Source organism: Dermacentor silvarum, chromosome 1 (assembly GCF_013339745.2).
Source record: "Dermacentor silvarum isolate Dsil-2018 chromosome 1, BIME_Dsil_1.4, whole genome shotgun sequence".
NCBI lineage: Eukaryota > Metazoa > Arthropoda > Arachnida > Ixodida > Ixodidae > Dermacentor > Dermacentor silvarum.
This window is the reverse complement of record NC_051154.1, coordinates 40,406,885-40,427,035: the sequence shown is the minus strand read 5'-3', so window position 1 is coordinate 40,427,035 and position 20,151 is coordinate 40,406,885. Positions and strand designations below refer to the sequence as shown.

General features: G+C 45.7%; 1 protein-coding gene across 1 annotated transcript in view; it reads left to right on the top strand.

Moving 5' to 3' along the window:
• Positions 1 to 20,151, top strand: part of LOC119461253 (dynactin subunit 1) — a 46,904-nt gene that overhangs the window by 15,176 nt on the left and 11,577 nt on the right. Inside the window, exons 4-6 of the mRNA XM_037722487.2 lie at positions 5,308 to 5,560; positions 11,224 to 11,459; positions 15,489 to 15,710. Of these exons, the coding sequence (XP_037578415.1) occupies positions 5,308 to 5,560; positions 11,224 to 11,459; positions 15,489 to 15,710 (711 nt within the window). The remainder of the gene's footprint in view (positions 1 to 5,307; positions 5,561 to 11,223; positions 11,460 to 15,488; positions 15,711 to 20,151) is intronic.

The window sequence follows — 20,151 nt, the reverse complement described above, 5'->3', positions numbered from 1 at the left end:
CTGTGACGCCACATCACGAGCAGCCTCGACGAAGCAGAGTGGGCGAAAGGGAACACCTCCTGCCGCGCTAGCACGCCAGGTGTTTCTTGAGGGGAGAGGGCATCACCGCGACACCACGTCACCCTTGCTTTCGCTCTCGGAAGCCAGTGCGCTGTCCGTACCTCTCACCCCTGCTGGGGTTAGCTGCTGCGCGCTCTCTCTGGCCTTGGTGGCCGCTGCTGCTTCCTCAGTCTCTCGTTGCGCAAGACGTCGGTGGCATGCGGAGTTGGCACTGCAGGCTGCTGCTGCTGCAGAGTCGGGCAGCACGTACCGCTATGGTACATTACTTGCAGCGCAAAACTCGAAGGACCGCTCAGCAGCGTTTAATTGGACGTGAATGCTTTCGCATTCACAACTCATAAGAAGTGCTTAGGTGTCCTTGGATTTTTTTTTCTCGTCAATATATGCAGTCAACTTCTGTTAATTAAATCTTTATGATATCTAAATTGATGGAGTTATTCGGCAGCTCAACTTGACCCTTTGAGGGTCGAATTTCTTCGCCAAATGCGACCACCCAGGGTAGATTTTTTTTTATTGCTGATTTAAATTCTTCGAAAGAACATATTTCAAAAAAAAAATGGTCGTAATTTTTTTATGTTGACCGTAAAGGGACGAAAAAATTGTTTGTGTTGTAAAATACACAATGTTTATTCATGAATAAGAAGATAAGTGCACTGAAAAATGGTGTGCACGTCCGGAAACTGAAACAAGTGAGAAGCCTTCGTCTTATTGCCAACAAGGTGCGATTGAGCTTTGGTGGTCTCCAAAAAAAGGGAAACGCAAAAACGGCAGCATCATTTGTGTATATATGCGCCTGCCCGGGAACAATTGTAATCACGCCGCTGTGAGCGATAAACGATCGAGCAACAAGCGGTCACCCTCTGAGAGATTTAAAACCAGATAGCCATCAGTTTAGCGCGTGCAACAAGTGGGAGCCGGTGCAGGAGAAAACCGAAACTTGCCGCCGCCGTGCGCGTGTGCCCGGATGCGTGAGCGATAGCTGACGCGCCGTTTCCATAAACAAAACGGGGTGCATGGGTGGTGATTTTTATAGGTTTTAAGTAAGAAAATAATGTGCACCCAAATCTAATGTGTCTCAACTTCAATACAAATTAAAATTTAGGTAAACTAATGTCCATCATCATCATTCGTCTGAGAACTCTAAGCACCATGGGCCACATGTCGTCCTTTGTGCTGTCCACTGTGTTTGATATGCCACATTTGTTAGAACGACTCCAAAACCATTGAAAATGGGATAATGACCCACATGTAGACTAAACACTTTGCCATTTAGTCGTGATGCAGTTCAAGGCTCTGACATTGCAAAAAGATATAATTCTGCTGAGTCGCCGCTAGCTTAGCATATAAAAACTATTTTGAATGAGCTTTCGGAACGAAAGCAGCACGTTGTCGCCAACCTTTGCAAAAACTTGGTTCTATCGTCATGTTGGTGATGCTGCTAGTGATGTTGCTAGCTCTTAGAGTAGGCTGTCGCCGACACTGTGAATGTGGTTATGGTTCCATGTCCAAATAAACCTCACATTAGAATCGGTAAACATGATAATCATTCATTGTGAGCTGCCATTGTTGCTTGAAACTCTGCTGTGGGAAGGCTAAGAATTTACATTTTTGACGTGTCTTCAATGAATTCACTTTCATATTCATTTACATAGTGTGTCTTCAATGCATTCACCATTTCCTACCACTGCTAAGACCAATTCTGTAGCCGTTGGGGTCACTACTGGGGCCACCATTGTGGTCAGGCACATGCGCACTGACCAGTCAAATTTGAAATAACAGGTGAGGGCGAATTTCATGATTGAAATAACGAGTCTTGGCCCATAGAAATCTACAGGTGCTAGCCAGGACCTACGGTCAGGATCTAATTAACTGGAGTCGGATTAATGTTACTTTACTGTATTGGGCAGCAGAGCCTTCCAGCATACAGAATGCAGGATTTTTTGGAAACGCACTGCTCAAGTCAATTATTTGTCATGTGTCATGATTAGGGCACCAGTTATGTTTGCAAGAAACAAAAAAAAAAAAAAAAAGAATTGTGAAGACACCAGAAGGAACACAAAGGCAACAGTTGTTGGTAGTTGGCACTCATTCTCAATGCTTCTGTGTTTCTTCTTTTGTTTTCATTAAGGGTGTGCAGTTATACGAACCTTTTTAATAGTCAATCAATTTGATCAGTCAGAAATCTCTGGCGGCTTCTGCATATGGCACGGCCGCGCGGGCCCTCTCTTGAAAGCGATCTGTGAAGGGGACAGAGTCCGCCGTGCACTGTGTTTTCGCCGCTTAATTGGCATTGAATTGAAAGGCAGCACGAAGGTCAATTCACTCGCTGCTGCTGCCGTGCTTCCTTACTCTAGCGTTTTGACAGTGAGTTTCCGTGGTCGTCGAGTTAGATGTGTTCGTGTTTGCTTGTGCGCGCGTGACACCATGCGTGTTAATTTAGTTATTAAGCGAACGTTTAGAAGTTTATACTGCCGATAAAACTACTATCTTTACTTCGTATAGCTGTCTACTAATTTGCTATCGCAATTGATGCTTCGCCTTTCAGGTGAAACATTGACTTTTTTTTGCTAAACTGCAATCATTGGCCCTCACATTTTTCTCAGATATGGTATTCGACAGTGTCTATTCAAGCTACTATTTATGGAGGCTGTACATGTCTGTTCTCTTCAAATGAAATCTGTTATTGCAAAGGCTGTACTTAAAGTAACTGTCAACTATTTGTGTGCAAGCCTGAAACCACACAGAATCCCTGCTACATGGTGTCATCTTTATGGCAATCATGGATGCCCATTTGCCATCAACAGGTTGCATAATCTAGCCACTAGTACTCTAAAACTAAACAGCATGGCAGCACATGAAATGTTTCGTCAACGTGTGGTAGTAGACTGTGGTGAAAGAGCACATTTCAGCTGCAGAATTTTATTAGAGGTTTAAGCTTGTGTATGGCAATGTATGAATGACCTCGAGTAGTGTAAAGATGGGTGAGGCATTTTAAAGATGGCCAGACGAGTATTGAAGATCAGTCTCGGAGTGGTCGGCCTCAGACAGCTGCCACTGAAGCCAACAAGTAGATAATTAATTCACTCATAAAAGAAGACAGGCAAGTAATACTTAACGAAACAGAGAGAATGCTTGAACTAAGGCGCGTGCAGCTCGGGCGATGATTAAAAGCTAAGATTTCTGGAAAATAAGTGCTGCACGGTAAGTTGAACCTTTGCAGAAGCTCCATTGCTCATTGTGCGGTAGGTGACCTGCAAAAAAAAAAAAAAAAATAGTAGGGTTGTGCGAATAGGGATTTTTGAGGCCAAATGAATACGAATCAAATAGTGCCAGAAGCGATGCAAATCGAATCGAATATTGAATGCTTTTTGAATATCTTTCGAGTAACAATAATCAATTAATATAAAACAATGTTCACATCACAGAATTATTAATGCTGGCAAGTTTCTGTCATTAAACAGTAGGTACGCTATGAAGTGTTGTTTATTAAAAGCGTAAATTGAGCATTAGGATCAAACAAGTAGTTTCTTCGCATGCACAGTGCTCTTCAGAGAGTGCTAATGATTGCTGTACAGCCTCTAAAGTATGGCGACTTAAGTGACTTAGCCTACTTTACTACGCAAGTTCTCATGTTTTTTGTCTATACTATGCCCGCGGGGGTGAAAATTTACCATACTTTTGCTACAATATTATGTTTATTTATATTCTAGCACTTGACATTTTGAAATATTTAAAAAGTATCTGAAAAAATATTAGCATTTATGAATAGTGGCTATTCGATTTGAAGACCAAATCAAATAGGACACGATTGAGTTCGTTATTCCAAAGTTTTGAATATTTGCACACTTCTGAAAACAAAAAGTGATCTTGCAGCACGACCATAGGCGTCCCCACACTTCTCGCTTTGCAGTGAAGAAAAATTAACATAATGGGAAGGGCATTACTTTTGCACTCATCTTGAATGCAGTCTAATAAGAGGCCAGCGATGTGCGACACCAGAAACGATCGGTGCAGGGGTACGTCACTGTTTCCACAAGATTGAAATGGAGTTCTGTATGAGGGTATATTCAAGCTTTTTCATTGGCAGTAAAAATGTATGCAGAGGAATGGATACTATGTTAGAAAATGAACTGAAGCTTTGAAAATAAAGCGGCAAAGCTTTGCTTTCCGTAATCCAGCGTAATCATTTGTGAAATGCATTTGCTCATTACTTTCAGTATGACCCTTGTAGATATAATAGACACCTCTGCCACAGCCATTCTAGCTAAATCTGTTGTTGGTATAGATGGGATGCTCATTTCGATTTAGTCAACGAATGCATTCTTAGTCAAGACTGCATTCTTAAATTTTATCAGATAGCGTATGCTCCAAAGAATCCTCAGTATGCCAACGAACTGTTTCTAGTGTTCCATTTCGTCTTTTAGTAAACCATGCTTTATAATGTGCATTGTGATGACAGAAACTTGCCACTGTTGGAAATACTAGAATGTACACATTGTTTTATATTAATGGTAAAAAAGTGTGTTCATTATTTAAAAAGTATTCTCTGTTTTATTTGGTTTGCTTCCGGCACTATTTGATTAATATTTGATTCGGTCTCAAAATTTTCTACTCACACAGCCGGAGCCTTCATTCCTTTTTACTTAGGCAGATTTTCTGTTCTTGTGCACGTAATGTTAAATACCAATTAATTTTTAGTAAATAACAATTGGTACTTCATCTGCTTCAAGCTTAATCAGCACTCCATCATCTAAGACTTTCATTGTGTTTCTTTCTTGCCTTAACATTTAAGGATTTATAGTTTCAGAAAAGGTTATTTCTTGTAGAGCAAGAGAACTTCTATTCAAGAGGTGGTTGTTTTATATGGAGGAGTAATTTTGTACTCAGCTTTCTGCCAACAGCCACTGCCAGCAATTTCGATTGACACCTTGTTTTGCTATGTAAAACCCAGTCATGAAAGTAAAACTAGCTAAGGAGAAGTGTGCTCAACTCAGCTCTTTTCCATCTGACAGGCGTATTACACTTGCGATATATAACTCTTTTGCTACATACGGCGGTTCATGATGCCTATTGAATAGATCTAAGCTAGCATGCCAGAAGGTAAGAACAATTGCTCAAGGACACCTTTAAAGTATAATGCAGGGATCTTGCATGGTAGTGATGTCTCACTATAAATGTTGATATTAGCCTTCCCCTCACACACACAGCTGCTCTTTATGTCTAAAGTCACACTTGTCCTTTTTGCAGCTGGATGAAAATGTGTCCCTGGGGAACCTGGAGCGAGCACTGTCCTACTTCCAAAGCTTGTATGCTGTGCACCTCTCCAACGAGCGACAGGACGAACGGCACTTGCTCACCCAAAATTTGAGGTGCCTGGTGCTATCCTGTGAGGCTGTGAAGTGTTCCTTGGGCTTTGTACGCCATGTTCTTGGTGCACAAGGGGGGGACCTGGCTGCCTTGCTTGATGCTGCACTTGCCTCGGCCTCTGATTTGCTGCAAGGTATTACAGCCTTTCTGAGCCCTTTCCCTTTCTTTCTTTCACCATATCGTGGCTTTGTGGCATGGAAAATTACTCTTGATTACCATATTTACTGGAATCTAGGCCAGCCTAGATTCTATGCCAACCCCTGAAATTCTGAAGGTCAGAAAATTTAAACTTTTCTCAAATGTAAGTTGAACAAGAAAAAGGCATCTAACTGTGAAAAGAATATGCATTTTATTATGTTTTTTTTTGCAATTATCGCAAACATATGCAAATGTTAACTCATTGTCGTCTTCATCAACATTGCTGGCACCTTTGTCACTGATTTCTTCCCACAGTGCGCTGTCCTCGATTCCGTGTAGCATGTTAGAGATACTGCACTTTCAGTATACTCGCACTAAAGCTCAGCCAGAGTTTCATCCCATGCCGTCGCAATCCGGTTCGCTACCAGACTATGCGAAGTAGACATGTCGAAGGCATGTTGAAGATGCGGGGTCTCACACATGCTCTTGGGATGAACGAGCGACAACACAGTACTGCAAACAATCAAAGGGGCATTTATTGCACCTTTCATACACTAGTGCCTGCTAGCTGAACTACTACACCGCTGGGCGGGCGACAAATTGAAGTCCAAGTCACTGCGACCGGATAGTGAGCGAATATGTTTGCCCACATGCTAGGCACCAACGCCTAGTCATTCACGTGTACGGTCACGCGAACGGTGGCGCGTTCGAACGATCCGTGTTTGTCCATTCCCGTGTCGTGCTCCTAAGCCTTCTCGGGACGGTCCTGCAAAGCAGGTCGGCGCACCCCACACCCAAGAGGAAGCACCATCTTCCTTTTGCGCCTAAGTAACCCCACCGTTAGGTGGCGTCAGCTGCGCAACACTAGCGCCATCTCTCACAATATGCTGCAACCACACCGACCACCACCGCCATAAAGCCACGCAGCGAAGCCAGATTACAGGAGATTGGAGCGATGCGGGGAAGACAACACAACGCCTCCTCTTGACAACATCAGGGGACGCGTGATAGTCGTGCATCTCCACAAAGTAGCCAAGCGTCTGAATTTATTTCACGTAGGCCTCGAACATCAAAATGGTGCACGCCAAACCATAAGCTGCAATCATGGCCTCTTGGCTACTTTGTGCATCCCCACAAAGTAGCCAAGCGTCTGAACTTATTTCACGTTGGCCTTGAGCATCAAAATGGTGCATGCCAAACCATAAGCTGCAATCATGGCCTCTTGGCTACTTTGTGCATCCCCACAAAGTAGCCAAGCGTCTGAACTTATTTCACGTAGGCCTTGAACATCAAAATGGTGCACGCCAAACCATAAGCTGCAATCATGGCCTCTAATTGCTAAGCTGTGCTGCAATACTGTGCTTAAGATAATGTGGCCGCGAGGTAACATTGTCCGACGGCTGTGGCCAAACCGCATCCTTGAATCTAAGCTGAGAGAGAGGTCTTGAAAAGAAGCACCAATAAAATTACTGACCATGAGCCGCCAGTTTTTGCGCAGCACGAACATGCACTGTGGCAGCTGTCACTTCAAGTGCAAAGAAACCAGCCAAATTTCTTGAAGCTCTGTGGCCATACAGAACAACACATGCCCAGATGAAGTATTTTGTAAAACTTGTTTTTGTACTAGTGTGTAAGACATTCTTGTAGTGGGTGCAGAAAACATGAACACAATGGACACACCATGGTTGCTCACTTTGTTGCCAATAACAGCATGTAACGAATATATGCTTTTAACCTCCTAAACCCCTTGTACAATATTTTGCACATTGCCTTAAAGTTTTTTTCATTATTCACTCGGAAGTGATTACTCAAGATATTCATTCTGGATACGAAGTTTGGTGCATGTGGAGCTGTAAAGTGGTTTACTCATATTCTGGTCATCCGCCTTTGAGAAATTTGACTCTAAATTGATCTAGACCTCTGCGTTGCCGTAGACATTGGAAAACAACCTTGAAGTATGTTTCGAATTTTTTGAGATTGCGTGAAAGTCCAGGATGCAGCAGCAATATGACAATGTACTACACGCAGCTGTATCTTCATCTCAGTGTTTAGGCAATGATATGCAGTTTTTACCATAGCAAACACAAGGAGATGGTTACTTGTTCCACGTACATACAGATGCAGCTTTTGGCATCTAGCCATGGTATTTAAATTAAAAAAAAAACCCAAAAAACATGTTAATATAAACCATATTGAAGAGCGATTATATTCCATAGCTGCATTCGGGTTTCAGGAGGGTATATAGAGGCCTTCATTTTTTAGGGTAAAATCTGATAATTCCCGATTTTGCACCCCAAACAGAATTTATAAAAATTGAGTTAAACCCCATTGAGTTACCCTAATTTTACCCAATTATAAAAATGAGTTAAACCCACTTTGCCACTATGGCATGCCTCATAATCATGTCGTGGTTTTGGCACTTTTAAAAACCCCAGAATTAAATTTTTTTAAAGTGAATTCTACATGCTAGGTGGCTATAGATACTCAGCCAAACATGTCTGAATAGACGTGCATGTCGCATGTGCACCCGTAACCTCCTTTTAAAGGGACACTAAAGTCAAATATTAAGTCAATGTGGACTGTTAAAATACCATTCTAGAAACCTCTCAGCGCTTCTTTCTTGCCAAGAAAAGACTTAGCTAAGAGAAAATCGCGTCTGAAGGGTCCGCATACCTTTTGTGCAATTCAAATCGCATGCCCCAGAGCTGGGAGTGGTGACGTTGCATACGCCATCACTGTGTTTACTGGTTGGTGAGTAAAACGGCGCCCGACAGACGGCCCTACATTCCTTTTGTGCATTCTTTTTGAGCTGCTGCAGCTGCTCTTGGTCAAGTGGCGTGAACTGTTCAGGCATCCTGCGACATCACATGGACGTGGAATTTTTTGATACTTGCAGAATGTGCGAGTTTCATGAGCCAGCAAAACCAGCCCAGCACTATGTGATAACAAGACTACTGAAACGCGATAGCGCAGGCTGCGCAGAATCGAGCGAGAACGAAACCTTTCGTTGTGAAGGATAATGTCAATTAGTTCTTTTTTCTAAAGATTGAATTGAACTGGACAAGTAGCATTTTTTAATCTTATAAAGCAATGAATAATCTTTTTATTATGAGTGGTTGAGTACTAGTGACAGAATTATGAGGAATGCCTATGTCATCAGGCTAGTACTTGAATGTCCTGGGCCGGTATTTTGTAGCGATGCCTTTCCGATGCTAATGCCTGTTCGCGCTTCTCACACATTATCAACGGGATCAGCCGGCCGTGAGCGGTGGATGATAAGACTAGTATAGAATAAAGCGTAACGCATCGCTACAAAATACCGGCCCTGGGTGAGTCTCAAATTATGTCATGCATTTACCTCAATTTCCTGATTACTAAAGCTTTGTTCGCGATAAAATTGATGCTGTAGGTGTTCTCGAGCATTAATCTGTCACTTTGGCTTGACGTGATACTTGCCTTTAGTGTCCCTTTAACTCCCTTGTCTTTATCTCGAGGGAGATGCGCACGGTGTCTCATGGCTGCCCTTACACTAAAGGCCTGACCACATTCAGCATTTTCCTGGCGTTTTCTAGCGTTTTGTCACCCGGCGTCGCTCAGCGTCGACGCTGGGGGAGGCACCAAGCGAAAACGTCGTGCTCAAGACACACCAGAGATCTCGCCGCCGGTGCCGCTGCCGGAAGTGCCTCGGTGAGCGCCGACCAATCAGCGCGACTTTTGCAATCGACTTCCACAGCAACCAGTCCACGTGCGTGCCACCATAGGGCGCCAGTGTCTCGTCGGCGAGGTGGCGCTACAGTGCCGCCTCTAGGGCACTGTAGTGGCGCCGTCTGAGAAAGCAGCCGCTCATACCTTCGAGTGCGCTGCCGCGAATGTATTTTGTGTGTGTGTGTGTGTGTGTGTGTGTGTGTGTGTGTGTGTGTGTGTGTGTGTGTGTGTGTGCGGCGCGCCGTATAACTATAAACAGGGCATAAAAACCTTAATCGGGAACATTTCTCATAGTTCACTTGAATGACATTGCACACTGCTTCTGGTTAAATCTGTCTGGTCACATTGTGCGACGCTGGCCTGGCGCTGTTTGCGTGCGTCTCATGTGGCTGGGTGACCTCTCCGACGACGCTGAGAGACGCAACGGCTGGAGACGCCGGTAAAAACGCTGAATGTGGGCCGGGCTTAAGGAAGTTTAATGGAGCTTTCGGGGAAGAGAGTGCGGCAATCTGTTTTGACAACTGAAGGGAGTACTCTCGTTCCCATAGCGCTTGAGATTCAAATAAAAAGTTAACTTTCGTTTGTGTTAAATTTGCTCTTGCTTTGTGGGGAGCACATGCCGCCATCTTCTCCCGCGCACGCGGCAGGAGATAGGCGGACACCTTCTCCCGCGTACACTCGTCGTCACATGCACACGTAGCGCGCGCAGCGGGAGCCAGGCGGACACGAGAGAGAGGCACTTTGCCCTCTCCCGGTTCTCGCTCGCCTCTTGCAACGCGCGTACCCGCGCTGGAAGAGGGAAGGTATCCGATGGGCGAGGAGGACATTCCCCTCCCGAAAAGGTAAAAAGGTATAAAAGAGCGCGACCGAGGGACCCCTGGGCCTCTCTGACCTCGCTACACCTGACCTGCCCCTATGGATATACCCGCTGCAACCCGTGAGTGACCTCGCTTGCGTGACTTCTACACGCAATGACGCAAGCCTATTTATTCCTCATTACAGAGTGGACTTCCCTCTGCAAGTGTGTCTTATTGGTCACAGCAATAAATGTTGTTGAATTGTCTCGCTCGTTGCCTTATTCGCCCGAACCCTACGTAGCTGCGATCGCACGCGCTACGGGTGGGGAGTACGTCAGAACGACTGTGTGTGGCTAGATCCGGAGCTTGCCTTCAGCCTTAGCCTCACACAGAACGGACCCCCCACAGCTTGTAAATGTAATAATTTTGATTACATTATAGAACATTTGTGCTTGTTGCTTCCCTTTACTCTTGACCCAGAGTGTCCCTAGTTTGTACACAGAGAGGCCATCATTCTCTTGTTCACTGCGAGTTTTACTGCACATATGTCAAGTCGTGGTTGTGCGCTACTGTGCGTCCTAATTGTACATGAAATGACCGGGAACAAGATGTTGTGGTCAGGACTCTCGATTACAGCAAGAAAGTAAAAATCAGAAGCTGCGCCATACACAAAAACACAGGTAACCAAATGGTTGCCAGCGTCTCTCTCGGCATCGCTAGGTTTATTGGGTGCATTTTACTCTTTAGAGAAGCAGTCAACTTCTCGCAATAATTTTTCCTTAAAACAACTTCAGGTAAAATAGCTTTAGGAGCATTTAGAACGGAAATTCTTCTGTGTGTAAGTAAACCGAACAGCGCCTAATGTGTGCCTTGTGGCTTTTGTGAAAAACTCGCTAGTGGCCGCATAGCCTCTGAGATTGCACGTGCTCACCAGTTTTGCTGTAGTTTTGTATAGTGCAGAGCGGAGAGCAACATTTTCATCCTAGAATAGTTTTTTCTCAGCATCAGGTGGCGTTAATGCTTCATCATTTTTGTATCTATAAGAGCATTCTGGTGTGATATGGTGTAGTGTCTACAGCAAGGCAGTTTTGTTGGTTCTAGTGGCTGCACACAATCTGTTTAATGATTATCTATTGGGTGGGTGGGTTGGTCACAGCGGTGCGCAAGGTTCGCCGGCGGATGCCTCATGATGAGAGCCCCATCACACTGGGAGCAGAGGCACGGGAGCAGCTGGAGGCAGAGGTGCGCAGCTTGGGCCAAGTGGTGCAAGCGGCATGTGCCCTGCAGCGTGCAGTTTCATCCCGCATTGAGAATGAACTCCAGCTACCTCTGGACAAAATGAAGGAGCTGGCCCACGAGGCCACTGACCGTGTCTATGGCAAGGAGGACCAGGTAATGCAAAAAAAAAAGGCCATTGCTGCACTTGTCATAAAATGCCATTTTGCAGATTTGCATATTTCCATGTTTAATTCTTTTGCTCTACTAAACTACTCTTTCGAACAATTTCCATCTGGCATCGCCTGGCTCAAGGGCACATATGACTGGGAGCAGTAGAAAAAGTAATATTTTATGGGAGATGTTTACTTTTCCTTTTACAGCGAAGCTGTTAAGGGCTCACTCTTCGATGGTCGCGTAGGGATGTAGAAAAAAAACTCTCATTGGCCATATGCTGTATGTGCAAGTGAAAGCGCGCGAGGGCGAGGGACGTGCACTTTCACGGTGAGCGAACGCACGGCGGTGAGCGAACGCACGGCGGAGAGCAAACGCGACTTCCCAGTGGAAGTGGAGCGGTGGGCGAGGAGGGCATCGAGGCACCCTAGACTGCGTGTGCGTGCCCACTCTCCCACTGCGGCGCATGCGCGCAGCCCTGCTGGCCTCTGCTGCCTGTGCCGCCGACTCTCTCTGGGCACCGGGCGGTCGCTCTCACCGTATCTTCAAAGTGATCTGTACACGGAGCCTACCTTTGTATGCGCTCTGCTTTTGCCGCTCAGTTTCCGTTGAAGCAATAGACCGCATGAACCTTGGCGCGCTTGCTCACGCCAGCGTTTTAACAGCGGTTGTGTGCTTTCACACAAACAACGCGCAGAACTGTTGTCAACAGCGGCGACGTTTTGCCCGCATACACTCCGAACGCACACGGCTTTGGTGACGTGTTTATAAAGAGCGTGCCAACCTTTGCTATACACCCTATGGCGGTGTACTGTAGCGACCATAAGGCCATGGTCCCTGTGGTCACTAAATAAATGAAAACCACCGAATCATATATATTTCTCATTCTTTAGTAGTTCAAATAACCAATTCCATGATCACATCTTAATAGTCATAATTGGAAATACATAATTCCCACCATAGTACAGCTTCGCTGGTCTTCCATCTCCACCCCAGTGGAAGGGCTGACTGTTTTTTCTTTTTTTGCCAAAACAATTCCTTTTCAGGGAGCGTTCTACCACAAGAATTTTAATAATTCAATGGCGACTTAGTGGTAAATGCGAGAGAAAGTCGTTGGGTATCACGTCGTACCTCTTTTGAGGTCCCGGATCCACAATTTAAACCGCATTTACCACATTACAAAATGTTGTTCATGAGCTCACTCAACACATGTCCTGCCTCTTCGAGGAGTGAAGTGCAGCTGACGGTGGTCCGGAGCAGACCACTGTCAATTGCGCTATATATATATATATATATATACAGGGTGTTTCAGCGAACACTTTCAAAATTTATTTAAGGTTTACTGTGGCAGATATCCCAATTCTAGTTAATGAGCTGGTCTACTCGAAGCGGCGGACATTACTTGCGCAAAAAATTAAAATGCATAATCAACTAATTATGAAAAATTCCCTAATTAAGTTTTTAACTAATTACCTGATGGCCCATATTGTAATCTACAAATTGTAGCCGTGGAGTTCACAAGGCAGATTCACTTGGAACGAATCCCCGGGATGACACCGCTTTCGAGATATTAATTCCCGAACTTTCCGAAGAAATGCATTGGCGTTCCAGTTAGTTTCTTAACAAAACGTCGCTTTATGCACTGAAGCACAAAATTACCTGGAACGCCAATGCATTTCTCCGTAAAGTTCGGGAATTATTATGCCGAAACTGGTGTCATCCCGCGAATTCGTTCCAAGTGGATCCGTCTTGCGATCTCCACGGCTACAATTTGTAGATTGCAATATGGGCCATCAGGTAATTAGTTTTAAAATTAATTAGTGATTTTTTATTAATTAGTCAATTATGCATTTCAATTTTTTGCGCAAGTAATGTCCGCTGCTTCGAATAGACCGGCTCATTAACTAGAATTGGGCTATCTGCCACAGGTAAACTTGAAGAATTTTTGAAAGTGTTCGCTGAAACACCCTGTATATATATATATATATATATATATATATATATATATATACCGGGTGCACGAGGTATTTGAGAACACTATTCCTTATCGCCATAGACACCAGCAGGCTCATCATATCTATCGAATCGTGCGGCTTCTTGTTGGTTGACCCCTTATCATTCATACTGCGCAGTTTGTTCAAAGATGGAAGCGTACAGGTTGATGCAGGAAATGAAACGCCATGCAGTCCTCGTCTCCCTGGCCACAAACCACAGCGACTTAGAAATTGCCATCTTTTTGAATGTAGGGAAGTCTTTCGTTTACAAGGTGCGGACAGAACTGATGTGTTCTGGCGACGACGTGGCATCTGTGACGAAAAGGGAAAAGCTCAGTCAGTGGTCAGATGTCGTCAGAACCCCCGATTTTCTCCAACGGCTGCAAGTCATCGTGAGTGACGACCCATGGAAGTCAATGCGGGCCATTGCAAAGTAGTTCCAAGTCGCAGAGTCGGCTGTGAGGCTCGCTGTGCACGAGGACTTGAGGTACCATTCCTATGTCACGAGGAGGGGGCAATTCATGTCCGATAAAACTCGGGAGAATTGTCTGCTCTGGTCCAAGTGCTTGCTAAGCAAGCTGAAAAGACCTGAGGGGCCTGGAATGCTGTTTTTTTTTTTTTTTTTTCAGATGAAAAGAACTTTGACCAAGACCAAAAACCTAACCGCCGTAACGCAGGTGACTTTGCGCTAGCGCTGATGAGGTGCCTACAGTGATGCACACAAAATTTCCATAGTCTGTGACGGGTTAGCTGCTGTCAGCAACGAGGGTGATGTCATGCCGCCACACTTTTTTGCTGAAGGACTCCGCGTTAATGCTGCCGCGTAATTGGAGGTGCTTGCCACCGTTGTAAAGCCCTGGATAGAGACTGTTTTGAAAGGAAGACCTTATGTCTTTCAGCAAGATTCGGCTCCCGCCCACACTGCCTGCGTCACCCAGGAGTGGCTGGCTGACAACTTCTATGACCACGTCACTCCCAACTTGTGGCCTGTTAGATTTAAATCTGGTCGACGACTTTGTCTGGGGCATCGTTGAGAGAGAGGCCAACAAACAGCCACATAATACAAAAGACTCTCTGAAGGCCGCCATTGCTGACTCAATGGTGAACATCTTGAAGGACCACCTGAGCCGTGCATGCAGCCGTTTTCGAAGCCGAATTGAATTGGTTATTGATGTGGATGGCGGTTTATTGAGTAATTGTGGAAATAAACCATAAGAGAAGTATTTCGCAAAGTTTGATGAAAATATGTCTATTTTTGCTGGAGATACTCTTCTCTGCTTGAAGACAACATTGTGTTCTCAAATACCTCGCGTACCCAGTATACCTCTACCATGTGACCTACCTCTCCTACTACAACGTGACCGGTTGCCTACACTTCACACACATACATTTTTCCCCACTTTGACACTCCTACTGTTAATGCATTAAAAGGGCTTCGTAATAGTAGAGATAGAAGCAAAAATGAAATGTGTTGAGGTGACGGTGTAGGTGAGTTGGTGAGCTGCCCTCCTCGCAACCAGAAGCCCTCTTCCATTGCCTCTATAGGTGTGCACGGGGTTACCCACTAGGTGGGGCCAAGGCCCATTGCAGCACCCCCACCCCTCAATTCCAACACACATCAATTCTGGCACCCCTCCCATCTCGACACCACAACTCGTCAAACAAACCCGCCTAATCCTTATGCAATCGCCGCAGCCGCTGAGAGGACCAAGTTTGCAGGGCAGCCTACTTTACGAATATTGCAAATGGTCTCACTGACCTGGGGGGGGGGGGGCATTGGTGGCAGCCAAACGACAATGTTTTACAACCAGCCCGTCCAGACTGGAGTCAGAGGCGGTGGAAGTTTCCTGAATTGCAATGGCATCGTAGAGCCACACCATGAATGGCTGAACTCCCATAGTGATATTACTGTTTTCATGTTGCTCTTTTCAGTGACTATTTGTTGGAGCTCTTTGGGACTGTGGCATAAGGATTGGGCTGGCCCACTGGATTATAAGCAACACACCAACCTCCTTTTATTTTTTTTATTTTTTTGCAGGGGCCTGATTGCCTGCGTGAAGCACTGGCAGCAGCTGTGAGCACCCTGGACGGCATGGCTGATGCAGTACAACCACAGGAACCCCAGCCCAAGCCTACAGCACCTATCCAACTGAGAGCTCAGGCAGCTCGTCAACAAGCACGTGACCTTGAAGCAGTGCGTGCCAGCTTGGAAGCTCGTGAAAATGACATCATTGCCCTCAAGAAGGCGCTCAAGATCAAGGTACATGCATTTACTACATGCTGCATCGAATGCGTTTTTTTTTTTTACTTGCTTGCTTAGCCTGAGGAAAAGCACCACATTTGGTGTGGTATTGTTATTCATTAGGTTAAGAACATGCCAGCTATAGTCCGATACAAGTCAAGAGAAATGCGTCTTTTCCCCGTCGAAGGACCCCCTTCCAGCCAATGGTGTTGCTGTGTGAACATGATGTCGCGGCTGACCGCCTTACATCTACGAGTAGCGCTGTTGGAGCCAGGTCTCTCTGAGTGCAACCGCACATATAAGTAGTTCCGAAGGTTGCATTTATTTCGAGCAAAAATAAACTGTTAGCTCAAATTCTTTATTTGCCCGTTACTACACATGAGGTTTCATGAAAGGGCTTATTTGTCAATTGGAGCAGTGAGTTGAATTCTAGTAAGCTGCAGTGGTGGCTGTTTGTCGGCGGCGCCGAGCGGTGACGCAGAAGACTAAACGCCAGAGCGATCGTCGTTACCAAGTGTGTTAAAAACACTGCTCGCAACACACAAACGAGGCTTTTCAGCGAATTCACCTTGGGAATGAATGGCACTAAAGTCGGCTTGAGAGAGCATGATCTCACTGACGACGCCGATGGGTAAACGCGAACAGCGGAGGCGGCCATTTTGATAAAATTCTGTAAGCGCGGAAGAACACGTTTTTTTTTTTTTTTTTCGCGACTGCGGCGTGACAGGAACGTGACGTCAGCCGTGACGTCAATGTTGACACGGTGACACCATTGGCTGGAAGGGGGTCCTTTGATGGGAAAAAGCCGCATTTCTCTTGACTTGTATCGGACTACAGTTGCGATTACTTAAAATGTTGATTACAAGTTCTCTTGAATTAAATATGTGGAGTAATCAGCTCTGGAGTTTTTAGTCCTTCTTTATTAATAGTCCAAACGAGTGCTCAAAGCAGAAATGTTAATGTTGATGGCTATACAAAGATTTACTTTGATACTGTAACATGTCAAGCAAGCTTCTCATGTTTGAATAAGGGGCCACTTGTTCTTTTCAAAGTAATTTTGAACACCATTTCTTGATATAGTACATGTGCAGCCCCTGTTTTTTTCTTTAGAATTTGGAAGTGATAAAACATTGCCAGTGCTCCACCATACAGGGCGTCCCGGCTATCACGCAGCATGATCTAAAAAGAGGAACAGCGTTACGCGAAGCAAACCTAGTGCATATTGTTTCCAGTACAGTGGCGTATCCACCAGTAATTTTTGTTACTGAGATTTAATTGTCTAATTGTAATTAATTATCTAACTCGAGAAGTACTGTCCTAATTATCAGTGTCAATGAGAAAATTGTAGAGCAATATGAAGAACTCCCGATACAGCTTTCTGTCGCTCAATACCTGCTACATAAATGTGTTGTTTTGAGTGTGAAAGGAGCCCGCGAATACACGCAGAATTGCGTGCAATGGGTCACTCGAGACACTTTGCGTGTATTCACGGGCTTCTAGAAGGCAACCAGCCTGTGAGTCACTGTGTCAGCATTTAAGCTATCTGACTGAAGTGCCCACCTGCATGATTTTATACAAATTCTGAGTGGACCTTTGCTTAGCAAATATAATAGGGAAGGCATGTGCAAAAAAAAAATTAAGGTTTTTTTAAAAATGTGTAGATGATTTGGCACTTGGTAGTGGGGGACTGCGGATTATTTGGCTTCCTGGGGTAGTTCTTTAATGTGCACTCGATGCATGTTTTTGCATTTCGCCCCCCACCAAGGACGACCAAATGAGGCGGTAGGCCTAGCTCGCCGACTGCTGCAGTTGCAGGCAACGGCGCTTGTGATGTGGCCGCTGATCGTCGTAGCACAGTTATTTTTGACAACACGATTAACGTAAGCTTAAATAAATTGGTTTTCTCGGTGTCGTCGGTGCGAATAGCAAACGAAATGTACTACTTGCATACCAGCCGAGCTGCCTCGCTGAGATTATCGGTGTTTGCTTTCCGTCTCAAACCGACGATTCGATCAGTTTGAGATTGAGTCTTGCCGTCTCTCTTCCCAGATCGAGACATTTTGTCGTCGGATCGTTGCTCGTGATCATGCCAGTGGCTTACTACTGAGCGCTGCTTTATGGAACCGGCGCACAATCAACATAGTTGTGTTCTATTAAGCAGTATTTCATGTGAAAAACAAACTGCAGCCGATTTGTATGTCACCATGAGCGGCAATAGAAGCGATTGCCTCGGCTGGGTGATGGGACCGGCAAGGTACTGGCCCTACGGCGACACCAGCTGTGTAGGCCCACGCGATCTGCAATGTTGGCCGTGGCTTTGCGATCGCCCCGGCCATCGTACAGTGATATCCGAGGAATTGGTTGTTCGTCTGGCGTCTGATCCAAGGCCGCAATTTGTCAAAACTTTTTAGAAATCGTTTGGTTGTTTGTTGGGACGACAAGTTGGACGCCGGATCATACCACACGTCTCCTGCTCCTATGGGTAAAGCATCGCCGAATTCGCACTTTCATTCGCGCTTGTGTGAATGACCAACTCTGTACACTTTCTTTCCTGTGCAGAAACTCGATAGCACGTTCAGGTGCGATTATGACATCCACACTGCAATTGATGCAGCTGTGACCGTGCTGCCTGCGTATGTGAATGTGTGCTAGGCTATCTACACTGCTAATGTGACGTGCTTTGAGGTGTATCTGCTCGCTCGACCTGCAGTCAAGGCTAATCTTAATCTAGCTTTCCCACAAATGGGGTAAGAAATTGTAATGGCACATTATTAACAATCCTAAGCACCCTTGTTGGCTAAGCACACCACGCGAAATAACTGTTACGAAATGTTCGGTACATAATCAATGAGCTGATATCGGAATCCAACTTTCACCTTTTACCGCTCCGCCTCATTGCTTGCAATGGTTTTTATCAACAGGAAACTTATGAAAACTTGAGCCTCTTGCGTCTTTTGGTGCAAAGTAGCTCATCAGGATACTGCGTTTCCTTCGTTGTAAACCCATAGAATAAGGACCACACACACAGAACCATACGAGGTATGTGCGCCGGCTGGTACTGTGCGAAAAGTCGCTCTCAGTGACAGCGCTACCACATCTTCATGACGTAGCGCTGTGGTGTAGGTCTATACAGTCATACCCACTTATAACAATGCCGGCTTTAGCAATATATCGGTTATAACAAAGAGAAGCTGCTGCACCGTCAACTTTTGCATGTTTTCTATGGTGAAATAACCCGCTTTCTTCAGTGCCCCAGGCTGAATTATCGGTTTTAACGATGAAGTCTGGCTACTGGGTGTCTGTGCCGAAAGGGAATGAAATGCGAAATACCTGAAAATTAAAAAAAAAAATTTTAGCCACTGCTTGCCGCCACACGTTGTTTTCCAGCCTTCTCCGCATTGCCAATGTTGTGCGCCTCTCTCCCGTCGCCCTTCCACCCCTCCGAAAACGAATGGGCTTCGCCCATAGCTCTATGCCGCGCCACCCATCAAAACACGAATGGACTGCGCCAACTGCGCTGATAGTGCTGGTCGCTGCTCTCAGATTGCACGGTGACCCCTCATTATGCGCAGTTCTGCAGACGGAGCCCTTGCTCATCTTTGTTGGTTGCGTGGAAGTCGTTCCTGGCCACGTGGTTTCTCAGCCTCGTTTGACTCGCCGCCGAAACGGAAGATGGCTGATCCGCCTGTTGATCATCAGCAGTGCACGACGTTGCCGATGAAAAGAAAGTGCACTGCTATAGATTTGGAAACGAAGTGCTTCTAACTGATGAGGTGATCGTCGCAGACTTCGCTTGCATCGTATAGCGACGGCGACAGTGACGGCGATGACACGGTAGGGCAGGGTGCCTCACCGTTGTCCTCCGAGGAGGGCTCTGCAGGAGGGCTCTGCAGGAGGGCCCTGCAGGAGGGCCCTGCAGATGATTCAGTCCCTCCGGGGCTTCAATTTTGCGAGGGACCTTTGTGAGGATGTCGGCAAGCTTCGCATAAAGCAAGCGAAGCCGACGGACATGGGGTATTCTCGTGCAAACCAGTGCGAGGTACGTGGCGAGATGCTTGTGGTGATCTCGCCCCAGCATTTCTTCTGGATTTCTCAAGTTTAGAAGCTGCCACGGCAACCTTCTCGCGCTTTATAAAAGGCCCTATTTGAGGCCACCAAAGCAATGTCTCGGCGGAGCTCGCATGTCACTCGCCGCCCGTGGCCCCGCTTTGCAGTTGTTATAGCAGTGCCATTCTTGAACGCCAACAGCTGCAGCTTGTTACACGGAATCAGAGTGCACAGGAAGCAGAGTTAAACAGTTAAACAAGTCAACACAATCAGCAGCCGGATGGAGGAAGGTGGTGGGGAGGGGCACTGGCCTCCCGCCACAATAGTTTTCTCACAACAGCTCTGCCATCCCCCTATTTAGATTTTTTTCATGCAACCAGGTTACAGCAATTATCGGTTATAACAATAGAAT